Genomic DNA, 17,915 nt, shown 5'->3' on the forward strand with positions numbered 1-17,915 from the left:
AACACGATACAACAAACAGGAAAAAAAGGGATATTTTGTTGGCTTGACTTAGAACCTTTAGTTATTTTGGTATTTACATAATACTAGTTTAATGGAAACTTTTGGCCCCTAAAGTCAGGTCCCGATGACTTTTTGTTGTGGTTCACTGAGTAACTCCTCCCTCTTTCATCGCTGTCTGAAATGACTGAACCTGAAGGGGAAAACAAGTGATTTAAGGAGATATATTAAACACAACCTCAAACAAACAAATGCCTGTTGTCACATACACACATGGATGACTTGACAGTCCTTTGGTCAAAATCCCTATACCATTTGATACTGCCTCTGTATGTACTGCATCAGGACTACTGCAACATGGACTGTCTCAAACATATGCCTGTATTTACAGCATCAGAGCAGTACTGCCAGGGGTTGTGTCTGTACACCATCTTAATGATGCCAGTCTAAAGACACCTCTGTGCCAGCACCTCGCCCACAGCCTGGCTGGCTGCCACATAACGGGTGGAACCAAGCTTGCACTTCAAGGCACACTCTTTGGTGGAACACAACAGCACAGGGACTGGATCACTGTTGGCAAACACCTCTGCTGTCACGTGGTGCTGGGAGCACCAACCTGAAGGAAATTTGGGGGGGGGGGTAGACCGATGTAGAGAAGAGGGGGGAAAAGGCAAGAGGAATTAAAGTACATCTGTCCAAGTATGAACGGGCACAGAGGTAGCCACACCTATGGTAACTTTTGAGAGGGCCAAGTTGTTCTCCAGCCCCTGTCCTTCAACGCTAAAGCCATCTGCTCCAGGTTCCGCGGGTTTCTGTTCAGGAACGTTGGCTTCATTATCTACAGTGGGCTCGGGTTGGGGCGCCGCCTGGCTCATACAACGGACTGCAGAGAGAAGAGGGGGATTAAAATAAGAGCATGGAGTATAGAGCAGCTTTAGGAACATGCTAATCAAAATTGTATTTTCATTACATTAGGATTTACAACACATTTGGCATCAACGGAGTATTTTCTTACCCGATTTGAGATAATGGTTGATTACAGAACTACTCAACTATCATCTTTGAATTTGAATTAATATCCGCACATTTCGACTTAATTCACCCAACATCGTTCCGTATGTGGTCATATGATTAAAGTTCAGACTATACTTGATCATCCACTGTAGCGACTCATAAAATATAAAAATATTCAATAAACATTCGCCTTGACATGTGTGCCGCCATCTTTTACACTTTACATTGACCAATTCCTTTTTCATCATTGCCATCCGGTTCAGTGTCCCCTCTCGCCACAGTGAGGCACTGTTGCGTTTCACACGCATTTACACCACAACTCACTTAGATGGAAGTGAGAATTCAATAAAGTCAAATTAAACCAATAATCAGTTCATGTCCATAATTTAGAAAATGGCCTCTTCGACTCATTTCTACAATAGGAATACCAAGTCACGAAGTAAAACGTACACCCACACAAGAACTGTAAGAAAAAAAACAGCTTTAATTTTATTTCAGCCAGAGTTTATCACACTGATGGTAAAAACAAAGACATCATGATGTGAACCAGGATACAGAGAACGCGGTAGACTAACAGTTGTTCCTAAAGGCTTGAATATGTTCCATGAGCAGTCTCAGTGACTAATGAACAGATAAGGCCTGATTACAAACATAAAAAATAGATGGGCTCAAAGGCACACAAATCAAGTTTCTTTGGAAAAACATTGATCTTCATTCAGATGGTTCTCTGCACATATCAGACATAATGTGAATGACATAGTTGAGAAGTTTCCTTTCCATAATCATTAACCGTGTCCAAATGGACATAAGAAACTGGAGGTGTTGAGTACCATGAAGGGTCCCTCACATGACCAATAACAAAAGCAGAGCAACCATCATGTCTACTTTGATTCTCTTTCAGACCAGATGTGTTAAGACAACCGGTGTCCTTTATCTTTAGACTTTGAGATCACTTTCATCATGTGTGAAAGTCAATAGCAACCATTTCCTGAGTTATTCAAACAAACACTATGAAGAAATTACAACAGTTTTCAAATCATGCTTAGAATGATAAACTAAAAGAATTTGAATGATAAAAAACATGTATTATCTAAATGTACATTACTGGAAGCAACACATGGTCAGTCCATAGAAGGAACAACATAGATATTCTGATCACACAACATGCATGCTGAAATGGGCACATAAACAATCAATAACATTGCAAAGTCCTCAATGCATTCTTGGACATTGAACAAGTTCTTCAAACACCAAGCTTTCAATAAAAGAGAGCAATCATTCTCAAATGTGCGGGGGAGCGATCGGTGCAGAGCAAGTGACTGAATAATTAACAACCATCAATAAATTGATCACATAGAGGACGAGGCGTGGATTAGGGAAGAGAAGGCGAAAGGGTTCAGCTTGTAGCCTGTTCCGCTGTAGAACTTATTCTGGAACTCCACCCTAGGAGACAAACAAAGAAAAATCAACAGACAATATTGCACATAATATATTAACTCCAATCTTCTTCACACACTCCTCTCGTTCACTCATTCTGTCTTTCCCCCCCCCAACCATCTCCCTCCATCCCCCAATCTCTTACCAGTGTAGACGTAAGGCATGCAGGAAGGCAGACAGGCCCTCCATGACCAGGAGGATGGAGACTGTCAGCACAGCGAAGAAGGAAAAGACTACAAACAGGACCACAGATCCCACGTAGCCCTGCCCGTTTAGGGCGATACGCATCACCATCACCCAGAGCACCTCTGACAGCTCTGGAGGGACGGAGGGGAACATACGAAATAGGAGCTACAGCGAGTTAGTACTATTTAAAAATATGAGTCAGTTTGCGGTGAGTCACTACAGATCAGTGGAGAACGAGGGTGTGTGTGACTCACGTGCATGTGCAAGACTCAGGGCCCACAGTCGTAGGTAAGAGGCCGTGTTGGAGATGCAGCCTAGACAGTACTCTATGGTGTGGATGGCCTGGTGCATGAACACATCAGCAGCATCAAACTCCTACAGACACAAAGAATGTGCTATTTATTATTTTTTTTTAAGGAGGGGGGGGGTGAAAAGTTGGCTGACTGAGTGTCACTAGCTAAGCCTCTGCGAACACAGGAATAAAGCTAGCATAGGTAACAGTGTGATAACGCCCCCTTTCCACCTCCTCTCTGTGACTCCCGGTCTCCACCTCTCCCTGATGAGCGTTGATGGAATTGTTCTCGGCTAACAGGGGGCGGCTCTCTCCTGCCTGGAGGACACAGAATCACACCAGACCAACTCACATACAGAAGAAACAAAGTGATGCTAGATACTTACAATAAAATCAATACACTTAGCAAAAGCTCAGCCAGAGTCAAGTTGCTCACCATGTGCCAGCGGTTCCTCTTGTGTGTGATGTATTGATGGATGGGTTTCCCCAGCAGTAGGACTGGAACAGAACACAGCGCCAGTATCACCAGGACCTTCTGCACCACCATCTACAGTGCAGAGAGCGGGAGTTAGAACATCACCACATAGTGGCAGGTTGTACTCAGGGGTGAGCATGCTACCATACCATTGTTTTCCGAAATATTATGTTTTCAAGGACTCAGCAAACATTAAGCATACTTTAAAACAAGTATCTTGTAGTGAGCCCGTTGTGTGCCCTTCCATACATATACTGTAATCGTCCCAAACAGTGGGAGGTTTCCCTACAAAACACACACACACCTGTCCTTTGTAGAGGGGCGGGTTTTCCTTGTTCACTGTGAATAGGAACATGTCTATGAAGTGGATGAGGATGCTGGGGGTGAAGTTAGAGTGGGCCGTGTCAAAGGCCAGCCACTTGAAGATGACCATGAAGACCAGGTAACCAAACAGACACAGCATGAAGAACAGCTCTGGGATCAGTACCAGGAATACACTGCTCAATTGGTTGAAATGTCTGGAGCGAGAGAGAGAAAGAGGGATGGGGGAGAGAAGGATGGGTAGAGAGAAAGAGATGAAAAGAGAGCCAAAGAGGAGGTGGGTGGGTAGAGGGAATCATAGGTTTAAGGGAAAGGAATGCATAGGCAAAGGTATTGATTTGAGTAGAGAGAGAGTAGGGATAGCAGGAGAGGGACGGTGAGAAAATTAGTAGATTACAGCAATAGTCCCTTGCATTTCAATACACACACACACACAAACTAACGCAATGTTCCTTCACTTGTAGTTGAAGAAGGACAGACAGACTCCGAAGGTCATGTGGATCACCCCGATGATGACGGACATCTTCATCTTGTAGGAGTTAAGGAATGTCAGGTGGTTGTTGGACAGACCCCAGATCTGAGGACATCACAGCACAGTTACTCATTATAACTGAGTCATGGAAACAATCACAGGAAGGAGAGAGCGAGAGCAGTGTGGTGGATTTCCATACCGGGTCGATACCAAAAGGATAGGGTCCTGTAAAAACCCCAGTGATGTTCGGGTCCAGGGACAGGAAGTTGTTCCCTTTAAGAGTTGTTGAACTGAGCGAAAGAGAGATACAGAACTCAAATATTTTAAAAACATACCGGACAATCAGAAAAAGGATTGTGGAGCTGTTACGCAGGTGTGAGTGATGCGGCATGTGTCCTTACCTCCACTCTCCGCTATCGAACATGGGTCGTACGTGCCAGCCGGAGCTGAAGGGGCTGAGTCCTCTGCTGAAACACTCGTTGTAGATGGCCCCAGTGTAGACAGAGAACAGTCCCATCAACAGGATCAGATAGCGTCCTCCAAACATCATCCGCCAGATCTAAACCACACAGAGACATTATATTAGGACTGTTCCTCTCAATCAGTAGAATTGTCACTGTGTATGAAAGAGTGTGACGCATGTGTGTGCGCAACCTCATTGGTGTTGTTCCGGAGTTTGGGGTCCTTCTCCTCCAGGACCATCCAGAGGGCAGCCAGGAACATTAGCAGGCCGTGACCAACGTCCCCAAACATCACCGCAAACAGGAAGGGGAACGTGATGATGGTGTACACGGCTATGGAGAACGGGAAGAGGGTTGAGCGAGAGAACGAGAGATAATATTACTGATCATTTACATATACTAGAGGTGGTTCTTCCCTGGGTTGGTCTGTTGGCGGTTTGAAGTGATACATGTATTGATTGTTACCTGGGTTAACCTCACGGTAACTGGCCACTCCATAAGCCTCTACGATGCTCTGAAAGCCGGCCGTGAAGGAGTTGGTAGGGAACAGGGTGGGAGGAGGGGTGGAGCATGGGAGGCGGTTGTAGAACGAGTCCATCCCACTGCCACTCTTCCTCTGATAGGGGGAGAGCCAGAGAGAAAATGAAGGGGCTTAAAGTCACACTTTTGGGGTACGTTGAAAATGACATCCATTCCTCAGTTTAAAACAGCATGACCAAAGACAACCCTCTCTTGTTGCCTTGCATACTCAATCTCCCCTTCTCCCTCTCTCTCTTTCCCCTCCCTCACCCCTCCTTCTCTCAGGGCACTCTGTAGTTCAGGCAGCTTGCTGACGGGACACCAGGCTTCAGCAATCAGACACTTGTCGGTGACGGAGGGGCTGCAGAGGTTCAGCACAGCCTGGACAGCCTTAGACTTCTGGACCCGCACCTTCCACTGGGGCAGCACAGCTACAGCACGCACCAACAGCTGCTGAAGGTAGTGCTCTGTCTGGGACAGGACCTGGGGTGGGAGGGAGGACAAGGGATGGATTAGAGAGGCAACTTTAAAAGTAAATGTTCGCTCACTGTTTGCTGTTCCCAATGTGATTCTTATCGAAGTTGGAGATACAGCCACACAGATGAAGATTAATGCATTTTATACAGTGGTAGTCTGCCTTACAGATTTCATGTCTTCAATTCTGCCCTGCAATCCCTGGAGAATCTCCTCTCTCTCCGTGGGGCTGTCGGGGTACACAAATGTCTGTGTGTGGAAGCTGGGAATGAAAGTTATTGAGGAGGTGCAAGAAAGACATGGGTCATTAAACAAGCATAAACATGAACCACTGCAATGTGTCAAATATCACAACGAAGGAGAAGTGGACAGGTTTACTCACCAATCACAGATCTTCTTGACCTTCTGTCCGATCTGATCTCCCCAGTAGGATATGAGGAACACCGTCCACTGCATCTCCCCCTGCCATCACATATTAGAAGCGTTGACTCACTGACCATCTTACTTGCTACTCTACTTTTACTATAGAGCTCCTCTTCCTTTCTTCCTCGCCTCACCGTGACAGGATTCTCTAGTTGCTCCTCCATCTCTCTGAAGTCCACGATGATGTAACCACGGCACGCTCGCCATAGCAATCGCTCGAACGAAGGGACTTTCCAGGGGTGGACCACACCGGCCACAAAACTGCAAACGAGAGAGGGATGGGAGAAATAAAAAAAACAAGGTAAGTTGGCATAAAGAGTATGTTGACCAATTGGAATATTGAAATCAGTCATTGTCCAGAGCCAATGTAAAAAAAAATAAGTGGAAAGACACTGGCAATCGCTTTGACCAATGAGGTTTACCTGAGGTGGACATCCTGTCGGTTAGGCTCCAATATGCCTACTGTTTCCAGTGGAGGCGGTGGACCCTGTGAGAGGGAACAATAAAAATAGTCATGAGATTGTAGTGCTCCACTTTAATACATCCAAACAGTAGTTGTAGTTATAAGGGGGTGGGTCTGGGTGGTGTAGTTCTGACCTGTGAGGAGGTGAGGGAGTGGGTCTGGGTGAGAACCCCTTTGTATTGGCTGAGCTGGGTCATCTGGGCTCTGAGACTGTCTCTGTTCCTGGACACCTCTTTGAGCTCCCTGGCCAGCCTCTCACTCTCTTCCTCAATGGTGAGTAGGTCTCTGGGCTGGGGGGCTGAGGGTGTCGGGCAGGGGGAAGGGAGGGGGCCATGGAGGGGGGGCCACAGAGACCGATTGATCTCCTGCTCCAGGAACGCTGAGTGGAGAGAAGGATGAAAAGAGAGAGATGGAGGGAAAGATGTAAGGAGAGAAAGTCAAATGCATAGGAGACAAGTGTCAAACATCATTTTCTTGTATTAGGATAGCTTTATTGGGAGGCCTTGTTTTAGGAGCCGATAGTGAGGGATCTAGATACTTACAGAAGGTTTTCTCCAGTTCCTCACATCGTCTCACCTCCCCCACAAACTTCCTCTGGAAGGAGTTGACGTTGGGGTTCAACTGATTCACCAGAGGGAAGAGTACAACAGACAGTTAGTTACTCATAAGTTACTCACACGAGGCTTCACTTCACGTCAGCTAATGTCGCTAATTTCAAACTTAACAGCAAGATGGTAGAGACATTAGTTACAGTTTCTGAGACAGTCATTCTTAGTGAAGATCCTTGACCTCGTTTGTCTTGTGAGAACAGAACTCACATCTCTGAACTCAACCAGGCCCAGTTCTCCCAGTTCACTGACACAGTTGTAGGCTGAACCAGACTGGAGGAAGAGCTGCACCAGGCACACCTCCTCACTGCGGAACATAGAACCCATCGCCACCTAGAGATAGGCCTAGAGGGAGAGGGAAAAGGGGGGAGAGTAAGAAGGTAAAGAGACAGGGAGATGAAAAGGAGATAGAAGCAGTGAATAGATAAAAGTAGTGAAGGATGAGGTGAGAGAGAAATGGTATTAGTGTATGGCGGTTGCTTCAAAAATCAGGTGACCGCTGACAGTTGCAGATAAGGGAAAGACAAAGTGCATTCTTCCCCCTATGACTAACTGAAAAAGTCACATGAATTGCGACAGTGGAATTTCCACTCAAGCTACACTTCACAACGAATTAAATTCTGACCACAAGTCAGTGCAAAGGCGTCAATACACCACACTTGATGTGGGTCACTAAAATAGGTTAAACCATATCGACATTTAGACTGGGGAGAGACTGAACCAAGATAATCCGTGTACATTTTGGCCAATTGATTATTTATTTTAAAAAAATGTTTGTTCCAGTTTTTGGCATGTAAACACTTGATATTTAGAATTTCACAAGTGGGTTGGGTTAAATGTGGAATGTCTGTCACTAGCCAAATGCAAACAAACACTTCCTGTTCCTTCAAAATAGCAGTTCACCCGTAACCTAATTTTATTAAATCTAAAGTAATCTATTAATACATCTATCAATCCTGATAGGTATATTTCTCAATTTCTATTAAAGATAGTCACAACAATTTAATTCATACTTTTGTATCACTACGCTTTGTTTAAGGTTACATTGCATTTTACCCACCAACCAGCAGTCAAATCCTTGCTTCCTCTGTCTTCATTTCACAGGGTACCAGTACAGAGTCGATGTGCAGGGGTACAAGGTAATTGTGGTTGATATGTACAGTTAAAGTCGAAAGTTTACATACACCTTAGCCAAATACATTTATACTCAGTTTCACAATTCCTGACATTTAATCCTAGTAAAAATTCCCGGTCTTCGGTCAGTTGGGATCCCCACTTTATTTTAAGAATGTGAAATGTCAGAATAATAGTAGAGAAAATGATTTATTTCAGCTTTTATTTCTTTCATCAAATTCCCAGTGGGGCAGAAGTTTGCATACACTCAATTAGTATTTGGTAGCATTGCCTTTAAATTGATTGACTTGGGTCAAACGTTTTGGGTAGCCTTCCACAAGCTTCCCACAATAAGTTGTGAATTTTGGCCCATTCCTCCTGACAGAGCTGGTGTAACTGAGTCAGGTTTGTATGCCTCCTTGCTCGCACATGCTTTTTCAGTTCTGCCCACTAATTTTATATAGGATTGAGGTCAGGGCTTTGTGATGGCCACTCCAATACCTTGACGTTGTTGTCCATTTTGCCACAACTTTGGAAGTATGCTTGGGGTCATTGTCCATTTGGAAGACCTATTTGCGACCAAGCTTTAACTTCCTGACTGATGTCTTAAGATGTTGCTATCCACATAATTGTCCTACCTCATGATGCCATCTCTTTTGTGAAGTGCACTAGTCCCTCCTGCAGCAAAGCACCCCCACAACATGATGCTGCCACCCTGAGCTTCACGGTTGAAGGTGTTCTTTGGCTTGCAAGCCTCCCCTTTTTTCCTCCAAACATAACGATGGTCATTATGGCCAAACAGTTCTATTTTTGTTTCATCAGACCAGAGGACATTTCTCCAAAAAGTATGATCTTTGTCCCCATGTGCAGTTGCAAACCGTAGTCTGGCTTTTTTATGGCAGTTTTGGAGCAATGGCTTCTTCCTTGCCTTTCAGGTTGTGTCGATATAGGACTCATTTTACTGTGGATATAGATACTTTTGACCCCGTTTCCTCCAGCATCTTCACGAGGTCCTTTGCTGTTGTTCTGGGATGGATTTGCACTTTTCACACCAAAGTGCATTCATCTCTAGGAGACAGAATGTGTCTCCTTCCTGAGCGGTATGACGGCTGCGTGTTCCCATGTTGTTTATACTTGCGTACTATTGTTTGTATAGACGAACGTGGTACCTTCAGGCGTTTGGAAATTGCTCCCAAGGATGAACCAGACTTGTGGAGGTCTACAATTTTTTTTCCTGAGGTCTTGGCTGATTTCTTTTTGATTTTCTCATGATGTCAAGCAAAGAGGCACTGAGTTTGAAGGTAGGCCTTGAAATACATCCACAGGTACACCTCCAATTGACTCAAATTATGTCAATTAGCCTATCAGAAGCTACTAAAGCCATGACATCCTTTTCTGGAATTTTCCAAGCTGTTAAAAGGCACAGTCAACTTAGTGTATGTAAACTTCTGACCCACTGGAATTGTAATACAGTGAATTATAAGTGAAATAATCTGTAAACAATTGTTGGAAAAATTACTTGTGTCATGCACACAGTAGATGTCCTAACCGACTTGCCAAAACTATAGTTTGTTAAGAAAAACGAGTTTTAATGACTCCAACCTAAGTGTATGCATATTTCCGACTTCAACTGTACATGCAGGAATGTACTGACTAAAAACTTTACTAGCCGTCAAATCCTCTTTCCTTGTTTCCTTCATTCCTCACCATCTCAAAGCACATTGGGTGCGAGGATTGAAGGTTCCTCCCCTCGGGCCTCCTTCTCCTCCGATGTGCTTTGAAAGAGGCGAGGGATGGAGGAAACAAGGACGGAGGAAACAAGGATTTGACTGCTAGTGGGCAGGTCTGTAAAATACAATATGACCATGAAGAAAGAATGGTAATAAAAATAGTCTGTGTGTCACTCCTACTTATCATCTGCCATTTCAACGCTGTAAATACCAACAGGGTTCCAATTGAGTCCAGGATTAATAGCTACTCATTAAGAACCCCCAGAATCATTGTTAATATCCATTAAAGCACACATCTGATTGTCAATACAGATGAGTTTTAGGTCTTCATATGTGAGAGTGTTTAAAAGATTGGACATTTCTAAAATAATTTGTGTTCACTGTGGCACAACAAACTGGTGTGAGGAGTCTAAATCAGATGACAGGGTCTGTGTCCCTTGATAGGACAGAGGGAAGAGACCCGTGCACTTGTCTCATGAAAACACTGATTGCACAACGTGATATACAGGCTACGATCCATGATATTCCCGATAAGAAAATACACTGACACAACAATTCAATACAAAGATAAATAATCTCCAAAATGATTTATTCAAATGAGCCTTTTCCTATAAAACCATTCAAAATAGGCTACTAAAGCATTATTTGGCCACAGTGGATCATCAGCTTCCTTAAAGAAAATAAGTTATGGATTGTTTTAAAATCGCATTGCTGAAAGTCGTAAGGAAAGGCAACGCACGCAGCAAAGACCAAATACATGATTGTTGAGTTGCGTTCAGTCAACAGTAGAGGACCAGCCAGGCATATCGCAATATGCAAATGGTTATTGCTGTAAAGAGAAGAAAATGAAAAGAATATTCTGTATTTTAGATGTAAAAATTCTCAATTTAACCGAGCGAACAACAGTATAGTCTATTTTATTGGCACCAACAGAGAGCATCAGCAATTTCCCCAACCACTCTTTATCATTGTTGGGTCAGTACCACTTAAAAGTTTGTTTTTGGACAACTTCCCCAACCACTCTTTATCATTGTTGGGTCAGTACCACTTAAAAGTTTGTTTTTGGACAACTTCCCCAACCACTCTTTATCATTGTTGGGTCAGTACCACTTAAAAGTTTGTTTTTGGACAACTTCCCCAACCACTCTTTATCATTGTTGGGTCAGTACCACTTAAAAGTTTGTTTTTGGACAACTTCCTCCTCCAGTTTAGATGGATGAAATATTCCATTTGTCTTCCCTTGTCGTATTGTATGTTTATATTGATCCATTTGTCTTCCCTTGTCGTATTGTATGTTTATATTGATCCATTTGTCTTCCCTTGTCGTATTGTATGTTTATATTGATCCATTTGTCTTCCCTTGTCGTATTGTATGTTTATATTGATCCATTTGTCTTCCCTTGTCGTATTGTATGTTTATATTGATCCATTTGTCAGGTTCAGCATCCCTATAATTCGTCAGATTAAAAAAAGATTCTGCTAATGCCTCTAGTCATATAATTGCATGAAATGTATTTATAAAAATAACTATCTTAACATTGATAGACAAACTACTAGCTATTAATAGATGACTAAATAGATAGTAGATGAATAGAAGCTTCAATGGCCTCCAACTGCACTTAAACGCAGGGGAAACTAAATGCATGCTATTCAACTGATCATTGCCCGCACCTGCTCGCCTGACCAGCATCACTACTCTGGACGGCTCCGACTTAGAAAACGTGGACAACTACCTAGGTGTCTGGTTAGACTGGAAACTCTCCTTCCAGACTCACATCAAACATCTCCAATCCAAAGTTAAATCTAGAATTGGCTTCCTATAATCGCAACAAAGCATCCTTCACTCATGCTGCCAAACATGCCCTCGTAAAACTGACCATCCTACCGATCTTCGACTTCAGTGATGTCATCTATAAAAATAGCCTCCAACACTCTACTCAACAATCTGGATGCAGTCTATCACAGTGCCATCCGTTTTGTCACCAAATACACAACCCACCATTGCGACCTGTACGCTCTTGTTGGTTGGCCCTCGCTTCGCCAAACCCACTGGCTACAGGTTATCTACAAGTCTCTGCTAGGTAAAGCCCCACCTTATCTCAGCTCACTGGTCACCATAGCAGCACCCACTGGTAGCACGCGCTCCAGCAGGTATATCTCACTGGTCACCCACAAAGCCAATTCCTCCTTTGGTCATCTTTCCTTCCAGTTCTCTGCTGCCAATGACTGGAACGAACTGCAAAAATCTCTAAAGCTGGAGACTCATATCTCCCTCACTAGCTTTAAGCACCAGCTGTCAGAGCAGCTCACAGATCACTGCACATAGCCCATCTATCTACCTACCTCATATAGTATTTATTTATTTATCTTGCTACTTTGCACCCCAGTATCTCTACTTGCACATTCAGCTTCTGCACATCTACCATTCCAGTATTGTAATTACTTCGCCACAATGGCCTATTTATTGCCTTAACTCCCTTATCTTACCTCATTTGCACTCACTGTATATAGACTTTTTGTTTTCTTTTGTTCTACTGTATTATTGACTATGTTTTGTTTATTCCATGTGTAACTGTTGTTGCATGTGTCGAATTGCTTTGCTTTATCTTGGCCAGGTGGCAGTTGCAAATGAGAACTTGTTCTCAACTAGCCTACCTGGTTAAATAAAGGTGAAAAACAAAATGTTAGAACGGTGATAGGTTTGGTTTCGCTTTGCCAGAAAAGGCTCACAAAATCAAAAAGCCGCAAATTCGTCCAGCGTCAATCAAATTAAAATGTATTAATTTCGCTGGGAGAGTTGCATATGTAATCACGAGACATTGTTGTTTGCAACACTGTATCTTATCTGTCCAAGTTGGCAAACGTTGCCCACCCGTCTCTTGTCTGTCAAAAACTAAAAAAGCCGATCCCGTTTTGCCACAACGTTTCCATGCAAGTTACCACAGAAACAATATAAAACTCAATTAACATATAAGGCTAGATATTTCCAATGTCAGCAACTCAAATAGCCCACTAAACTACAGAATGTCCAACTTTGTAGATAGAAAAATATGTTGACCAACCACACACGAATCTATCCTTTGTGAAAGCAGGTAGGAAATATACGATTTTACCTGTTTCCTTCAATCTGTCCAGCTCAATCGAAAACTTTTGTGTTGGCCGCTTGTGAGAGTTGGCTCAAGGCGACAGACCAGAACAAACAGCGTCGAACTAATTTTCACCGGGAAGTCACAAAGTTCCTAAACATACCGTACTGGAGCGTATTCATTTCGCCAATTCTGTTGCAAAACGTTTCTTAAACAGAATCAAATGGGGCGGGATCTATGAGAATGTGTCCAATAGAAACTCACGTTTTCGTTGCTTAACTTTTTCCGTTTGCTATGGTCTTAACAAATGATTACAACCCCCCCTGTCTTTGGTGAAATTATTTGGGTAGTACTGAGAGCACTTCCCATTCGGTGGCTTTATGTCACGTTACTTGTTCTCACGTGACGGTAGATACATTTTGAGTGTCAAATAACCTTCCCCCCAGACTTTATTTGCATAGGGGAAGATAGGTCAGAGGCCTGTGGACAGTTGACAAATATAAATGTAAAAACATTTAGGATTTTCTGCCCTGCATGCAAGTATAGTATAAAACGTCTATATTATTCCCCTATCACCTCAGCCCAAATTTCAGTGCCTTCAGAAAGTATTCACACCACTTGACATTTTCCAAATTTTGTTGTGTTACAAAATGGGATTATCATGGATTTGTCCTTTTTTCAACAATCTGCACAAAATCCTCTGTCAAAACGAACATTTGTAAAAAATAAAAAAATATATTTTTTAAAAGTGATAAAAAATAAAACACTAATATATCTTGATTAGATAAGTATTCAACCGCCTGAATTTGGGCTCTCCTCCCAGAGTAAGACATTTAAGTGTGTTAACCCTCGCAAGGCTGTTGGCCCAGACTGTATCCCTAGCCGCGTCCTCAGAGCGCGTCCTCAAACCCGTTCCTTTTACTCTCGGTTCCGAACGTACTAGAAGACCAGTTCTTATAACCTTTAGCCGTACCCTTATCCTACTCCTCCTCTGGTGATGTAGATGTTAATCCAGTCCCTGCAGTGCCTAGCTCCACTCCCATTCCCCAGGTGCTCTCATTTGTTGACTTCTGTAACCATAAAAGCCTTGGTTTCATGCATGTTAACATTAGAAGCCTCCTCCCTAAGTTTGTTTTATTCACTGCTTTAGCACACTCTGCCAACAGCGATGTCCTCGCTGTGTCTGAATCCTGGCATAGGAAGACCACCAAAAACCCTGAAATTTCTATCCCAACTACAACATTTTCCAACAAGCTAGAACTGCCAAAGGGGGCGGAGCTGCAATCTACTGCAGAGATAGCCTGCAGAGTTCTGTCTTACTATCCAGGTCTGTACCCAAACAATTCGAGCTTCTACTTCTAAAAATTCACCTTTCCATAAACAAGTCTCTCACTGTTGCCGCTTGCTATAGACCACCCTCTGCCCCCAGCTGTGCCCTGAACACCATATGTGAATTGATTGCCCACCATCTATCTTCAGAGCTCATGCTGCTAGGTGACCTAAACTGGGACATGGTTAACACCCCAGCCATCCTACAATCTAAACTTGATGCCCTCAATCTCACACAAATTATCAATGAACATAACAGGTACAACCCTAAATCCGTAAACACGGGCACCCTCATAGATATCATCCTAACCAACTTGCCCTCCAAATACACCTCTGCTGTCTTCAACCAAGATCTCAGTGATCACTGCCTCATTGCCTGCATCCGTAATGGGTCTACGGTCAAACGACCATCCCTCATCACTGTCAAACGCTCCCTAAAAAACTTCAGCGATCAGGCCTTTCTAAATGACTTGGCCCGGGTATCCTGGAAGGATATTGACCTCATGGCGTCAGTAGAGGATGCCTGGATATTCTTTTAAAGTGCCTTCCTCACCATCTTAAATAAGCATGCCCCATTCCAAAAAATTAGAACCAGGAACAGATATAGCCTTTGGTTCACTCCAGACCTGACTGCCCTTGACCAGCACAAAAACATCCTGTGGCGTACTGCATTAGCATCGAATAGCCCCTGTCATATGCAACTTTTCAGGGAAGTTAGGAACCAATATACACAGGCAGTTAGGAAAGCAAAGGCTAGGTTTTTCAAACATAAATTTGCATCCTTTAGCACAAACTCAAAAAAGATCTGGGACACTGTAAAGTCCATGGAGAATAAGAGCACCTCCTCTCAGCTGCCAACTGCACTGAGGCTAGGAAACATGGTCACCACCAATAAATCCAAGATAATTGAGAATTTCAATTAAAAAAAATATACAAATTCTGGACCCTCTCTCTAAAATTATCATCCAAAAATGTTGCAACCCATCATCTGACATTCCCAAAGATTGGTAAACTGCCACAGTCATCCCCCTCTTCAAAAGGGGGAGACACTCTAGACCCAAAACTGCTACAGACATATCTATCCTACACTGCCTTTCTAAGGTCTTCGATAGCCAAGTTAACAAAGATTACCAACCATTTCGAATCCTACCGTACCTTCTCTGCTATGCAATCTGGTTTCAGAGCTAGTCATGGGTGCACCTCAACCACGCTCAAGGTCCTAAACGATATCATAATCGCCATCGATAAGAGACATTACTGCGCAGCCGTATTCGTCGACCTGGCCAAGGCTTTCGACTCTGTCAATCACCACATTCTTATCGGCAGACTCAACAGCCTTGGTTTCTCAAATGACTGCCTCGCCTGGTTCACCAACTACTTCTCTGATAGAGTTCAGTGTGCCAAATCGGAGGGCCTGTTGTCCGGACATCTGGCAGGCTCTATGGGGGTGCCACAGGGTTCAATTCTCGAGCTGACTCTCTTCTCTGTATATATCAAGGATGTCGCTCTTGCTGCTAGTGATTCTCTGATCCACCTCTATGCAGACGACACAATTCTGTATACTTCTGGCCCTTCTTTGGATACTGTGTTAACTAACATCCAGACGAGCTTCAATGCCATACAACTCTCCTTCTGTGGCCTCCAACTGCTCTTAAATGCAAGTAAAACTATAAAACGAAATGCATGCTCTCCAACCGATCGCTGCCCGCACCTGCCCGCCCGTCCAGCATCACTACTCTGGACAGTTCTGACTTAGAATATGTGGACAACTACAAATACCTAGGTGTCTGGTTAGACTGTAAACTCTCCTTCCAAACTCACATTAAGCTTCTCCAATCCTAAATTAAATCTAGACCCGGCTTCCTATTTCGCAACAAAGCATCCTTTACTCACGCTGCCAAACATACCCTCGTATAACACTGACTATCCTACCGATCCTCGACTTCGGCGATGTCATTTACAAAATAGCATCCAACACTCTACTCAGCAAATTGGATGCAGTCTATCACAGTGCTATCCGTTTTGTCACCAAAGCCCCATATACTACCCACCACTGCGACCTGTACACTCTCGTTGGCTGGCCCTCACTTCATACTCGTCGTCAAACCCACTGACTCCAGGTCATCTACAAGTCTTTGCTAGGTAAAGCCCCACCTTATCTCAGCTCACTGGCCACCATAGCAGCACCCACCCGTAGCACGCACTCCAGCAGCTAAATTTCACGGGTCACCCCTGAAGCCAATTCCTCCTTTGGCCGCCTTTCCTTCCAGTTCTCTGCTGCCAATGACTGGAACGAATTGCAAAAATCACTGAAGCTGGAGACTCATATCTTCCTCACTAACTTTAAGCACCAGCTGTCAGAGCAGCTCACAGATCACTGCACCTGTGATTTTTTTGCTCCTTTGCACCCCAGTATCTCTATTTGCACATTCATCTTCTGCACATCTATCACTCCAGTGTTTAATTGCTATATTGTAATTACTTCACCACTATGGCCTATTTAAATAAAGGTGATATAAAAAATAAATAAATAAAAATGTGCAGACCAGCTGGCTGGACTGTTTACGGATATACTCAATGTCTCCCTATCCCAGTCTGCTGTTCCCACTTGCTTCAAGATGTCCACCATTGTTCCTGTACCCAAGAAAACAAAGGTAACTGAACTAAATTACTATCAACCAAAAGCACTAACTGCTTTGAGAGGCTAGTTAAGGATCATATCTCCTCCACCTTACCTGACATCCTAGACCCACTTCAATTTGCATACCGCCCTAATATATCCACAGATGGAGTCGCCGTCGCACTGCCCTATCTCAAATGGACAATAGGAATACCTATGTAAGAATGCTGGCTCCCAAGTGGCGCAGCGCTCTAAGGCACTACATCTCAGTGCTAGAGGCATCACTACAGACCCTGGTTCGATTCCAGGCTGTATCACAACCGGCTTTGATTGGGAGTCCCATAGGGCGGCGCACAATTGGCCCAGCGTCATCCTTGTTAGGGTTTGGTCCGGGTAGGCCTAAGAATTTGTTCTTAACTGACTTGCCTAGTTAAATAAAGGTTAAATAAAAACAAATTAAGCTCGTAGCCCTGGGTCTGAACCCTGCCCTGTGCAATTGGGTCTTGGACTTCCTGACGGGCCTCCCCCAGGTGGTGAAGGTAGGAAACCACACCTCCACTACGCTTATCCTCAACACTGGGGCCCCACAAGGGCGTGCTCAGCCCCTCCTGTACTCCCTGTTCCTCCATGACTGAGTGTCCACGCTCACCTCCTACACAATCATCAAGTTTGCAGACGACACAACAGTAGTAGGCCTCATTAAGATAACTCCAATTTGCATACCGCCCCAACAGATCCACAGATGATGCAATCTCTACTGCACTCCACACTGCCCTTTCACACCTGGACAAAAGGAGATGTGAGAATGCTATTCATTGACTACAGCTCAGTGTTCAACACCATAGTGCCCTCAAAGCTCATCAATAAGCTAAGGACCCTGGGACTAAACACCTCC

At 43.9% G+C, this 17,915-nt stretch overlaps 1 protein-coding gene and 1 pseudogene across 1 annotated transcript; both read right to left on the minus strand.

Moving 5' to 3' along the window:
- Window positions 1–43: 43 nt before the first annotated feature.
- On the minus strand, window positions 44–1,106 carry LOC139390889 (large ribosomal subunit protein uL18m-like; annotated as a pseudogene).
- A 369-nt stretch (window positions 1,107–1,475) lies between these two features.
- On the minus strand, window positions 1,476–13,455 carry LOC139391202 (V-type proton ATPase 116 kDa subunit a 3-like). Its single transcript, XM_071138816.1, has 20 exons — window positions 13,099–13,455; window positions 7,353–7,487; window positions 7,077–7,155; window positions 6,669–6,913; window positions 6,494–6,558; window positions 6,206–6,332; window positions 6,031–6,110; window positions 5,817–5,910; window positions 5,445–5,657; window positions 5,121–5,271; window positions 4,849–4,988; window positions 4,596–4,753; window positions 4,394–4,484; window positions 4,181–4,299; window positions 3,706–3,919; window positions 3,363–3,473; window positions 3,158–3,244; window positions 2,889–3,009; window positions 2,594–2,765; window positions 1,476–2,454 (listed from the first exon to the last, which is right to left on the minus strand). The coding sequence occupies exons 2-20, from the start codon at window positions 7,467–7,469 to the stop codon at window positions 2,361–2,363; spliced, it is 2,478 nt and encodes an 825-aa protein (XP_070994917.1). The 5' UTR covers window positions 7,470–7,487; window positions 13,099–13,455; the 3' UTR covers window positions 1,476–2,360.
- Between the last annotated feature and the right edge of the window lie 4,460 nt (window positions 13,456–17,915).

This window comes from Oncorhynchus clarkii, chromosome 31 (genome assembly GCF_045791955.1).
Source record: "Oncorhynchus clarkii lewisi isolate Uvic-CL-2024 chromosome 31, UVic_Ocla_1.0, whole genome shotgun sequence".
NCBI lineage: Eukaryota > Metazoa > Chordata > Actinopteri > Salmoniformes > Salmonidae > Oncorhynchus > Oncorhynchus clarkii.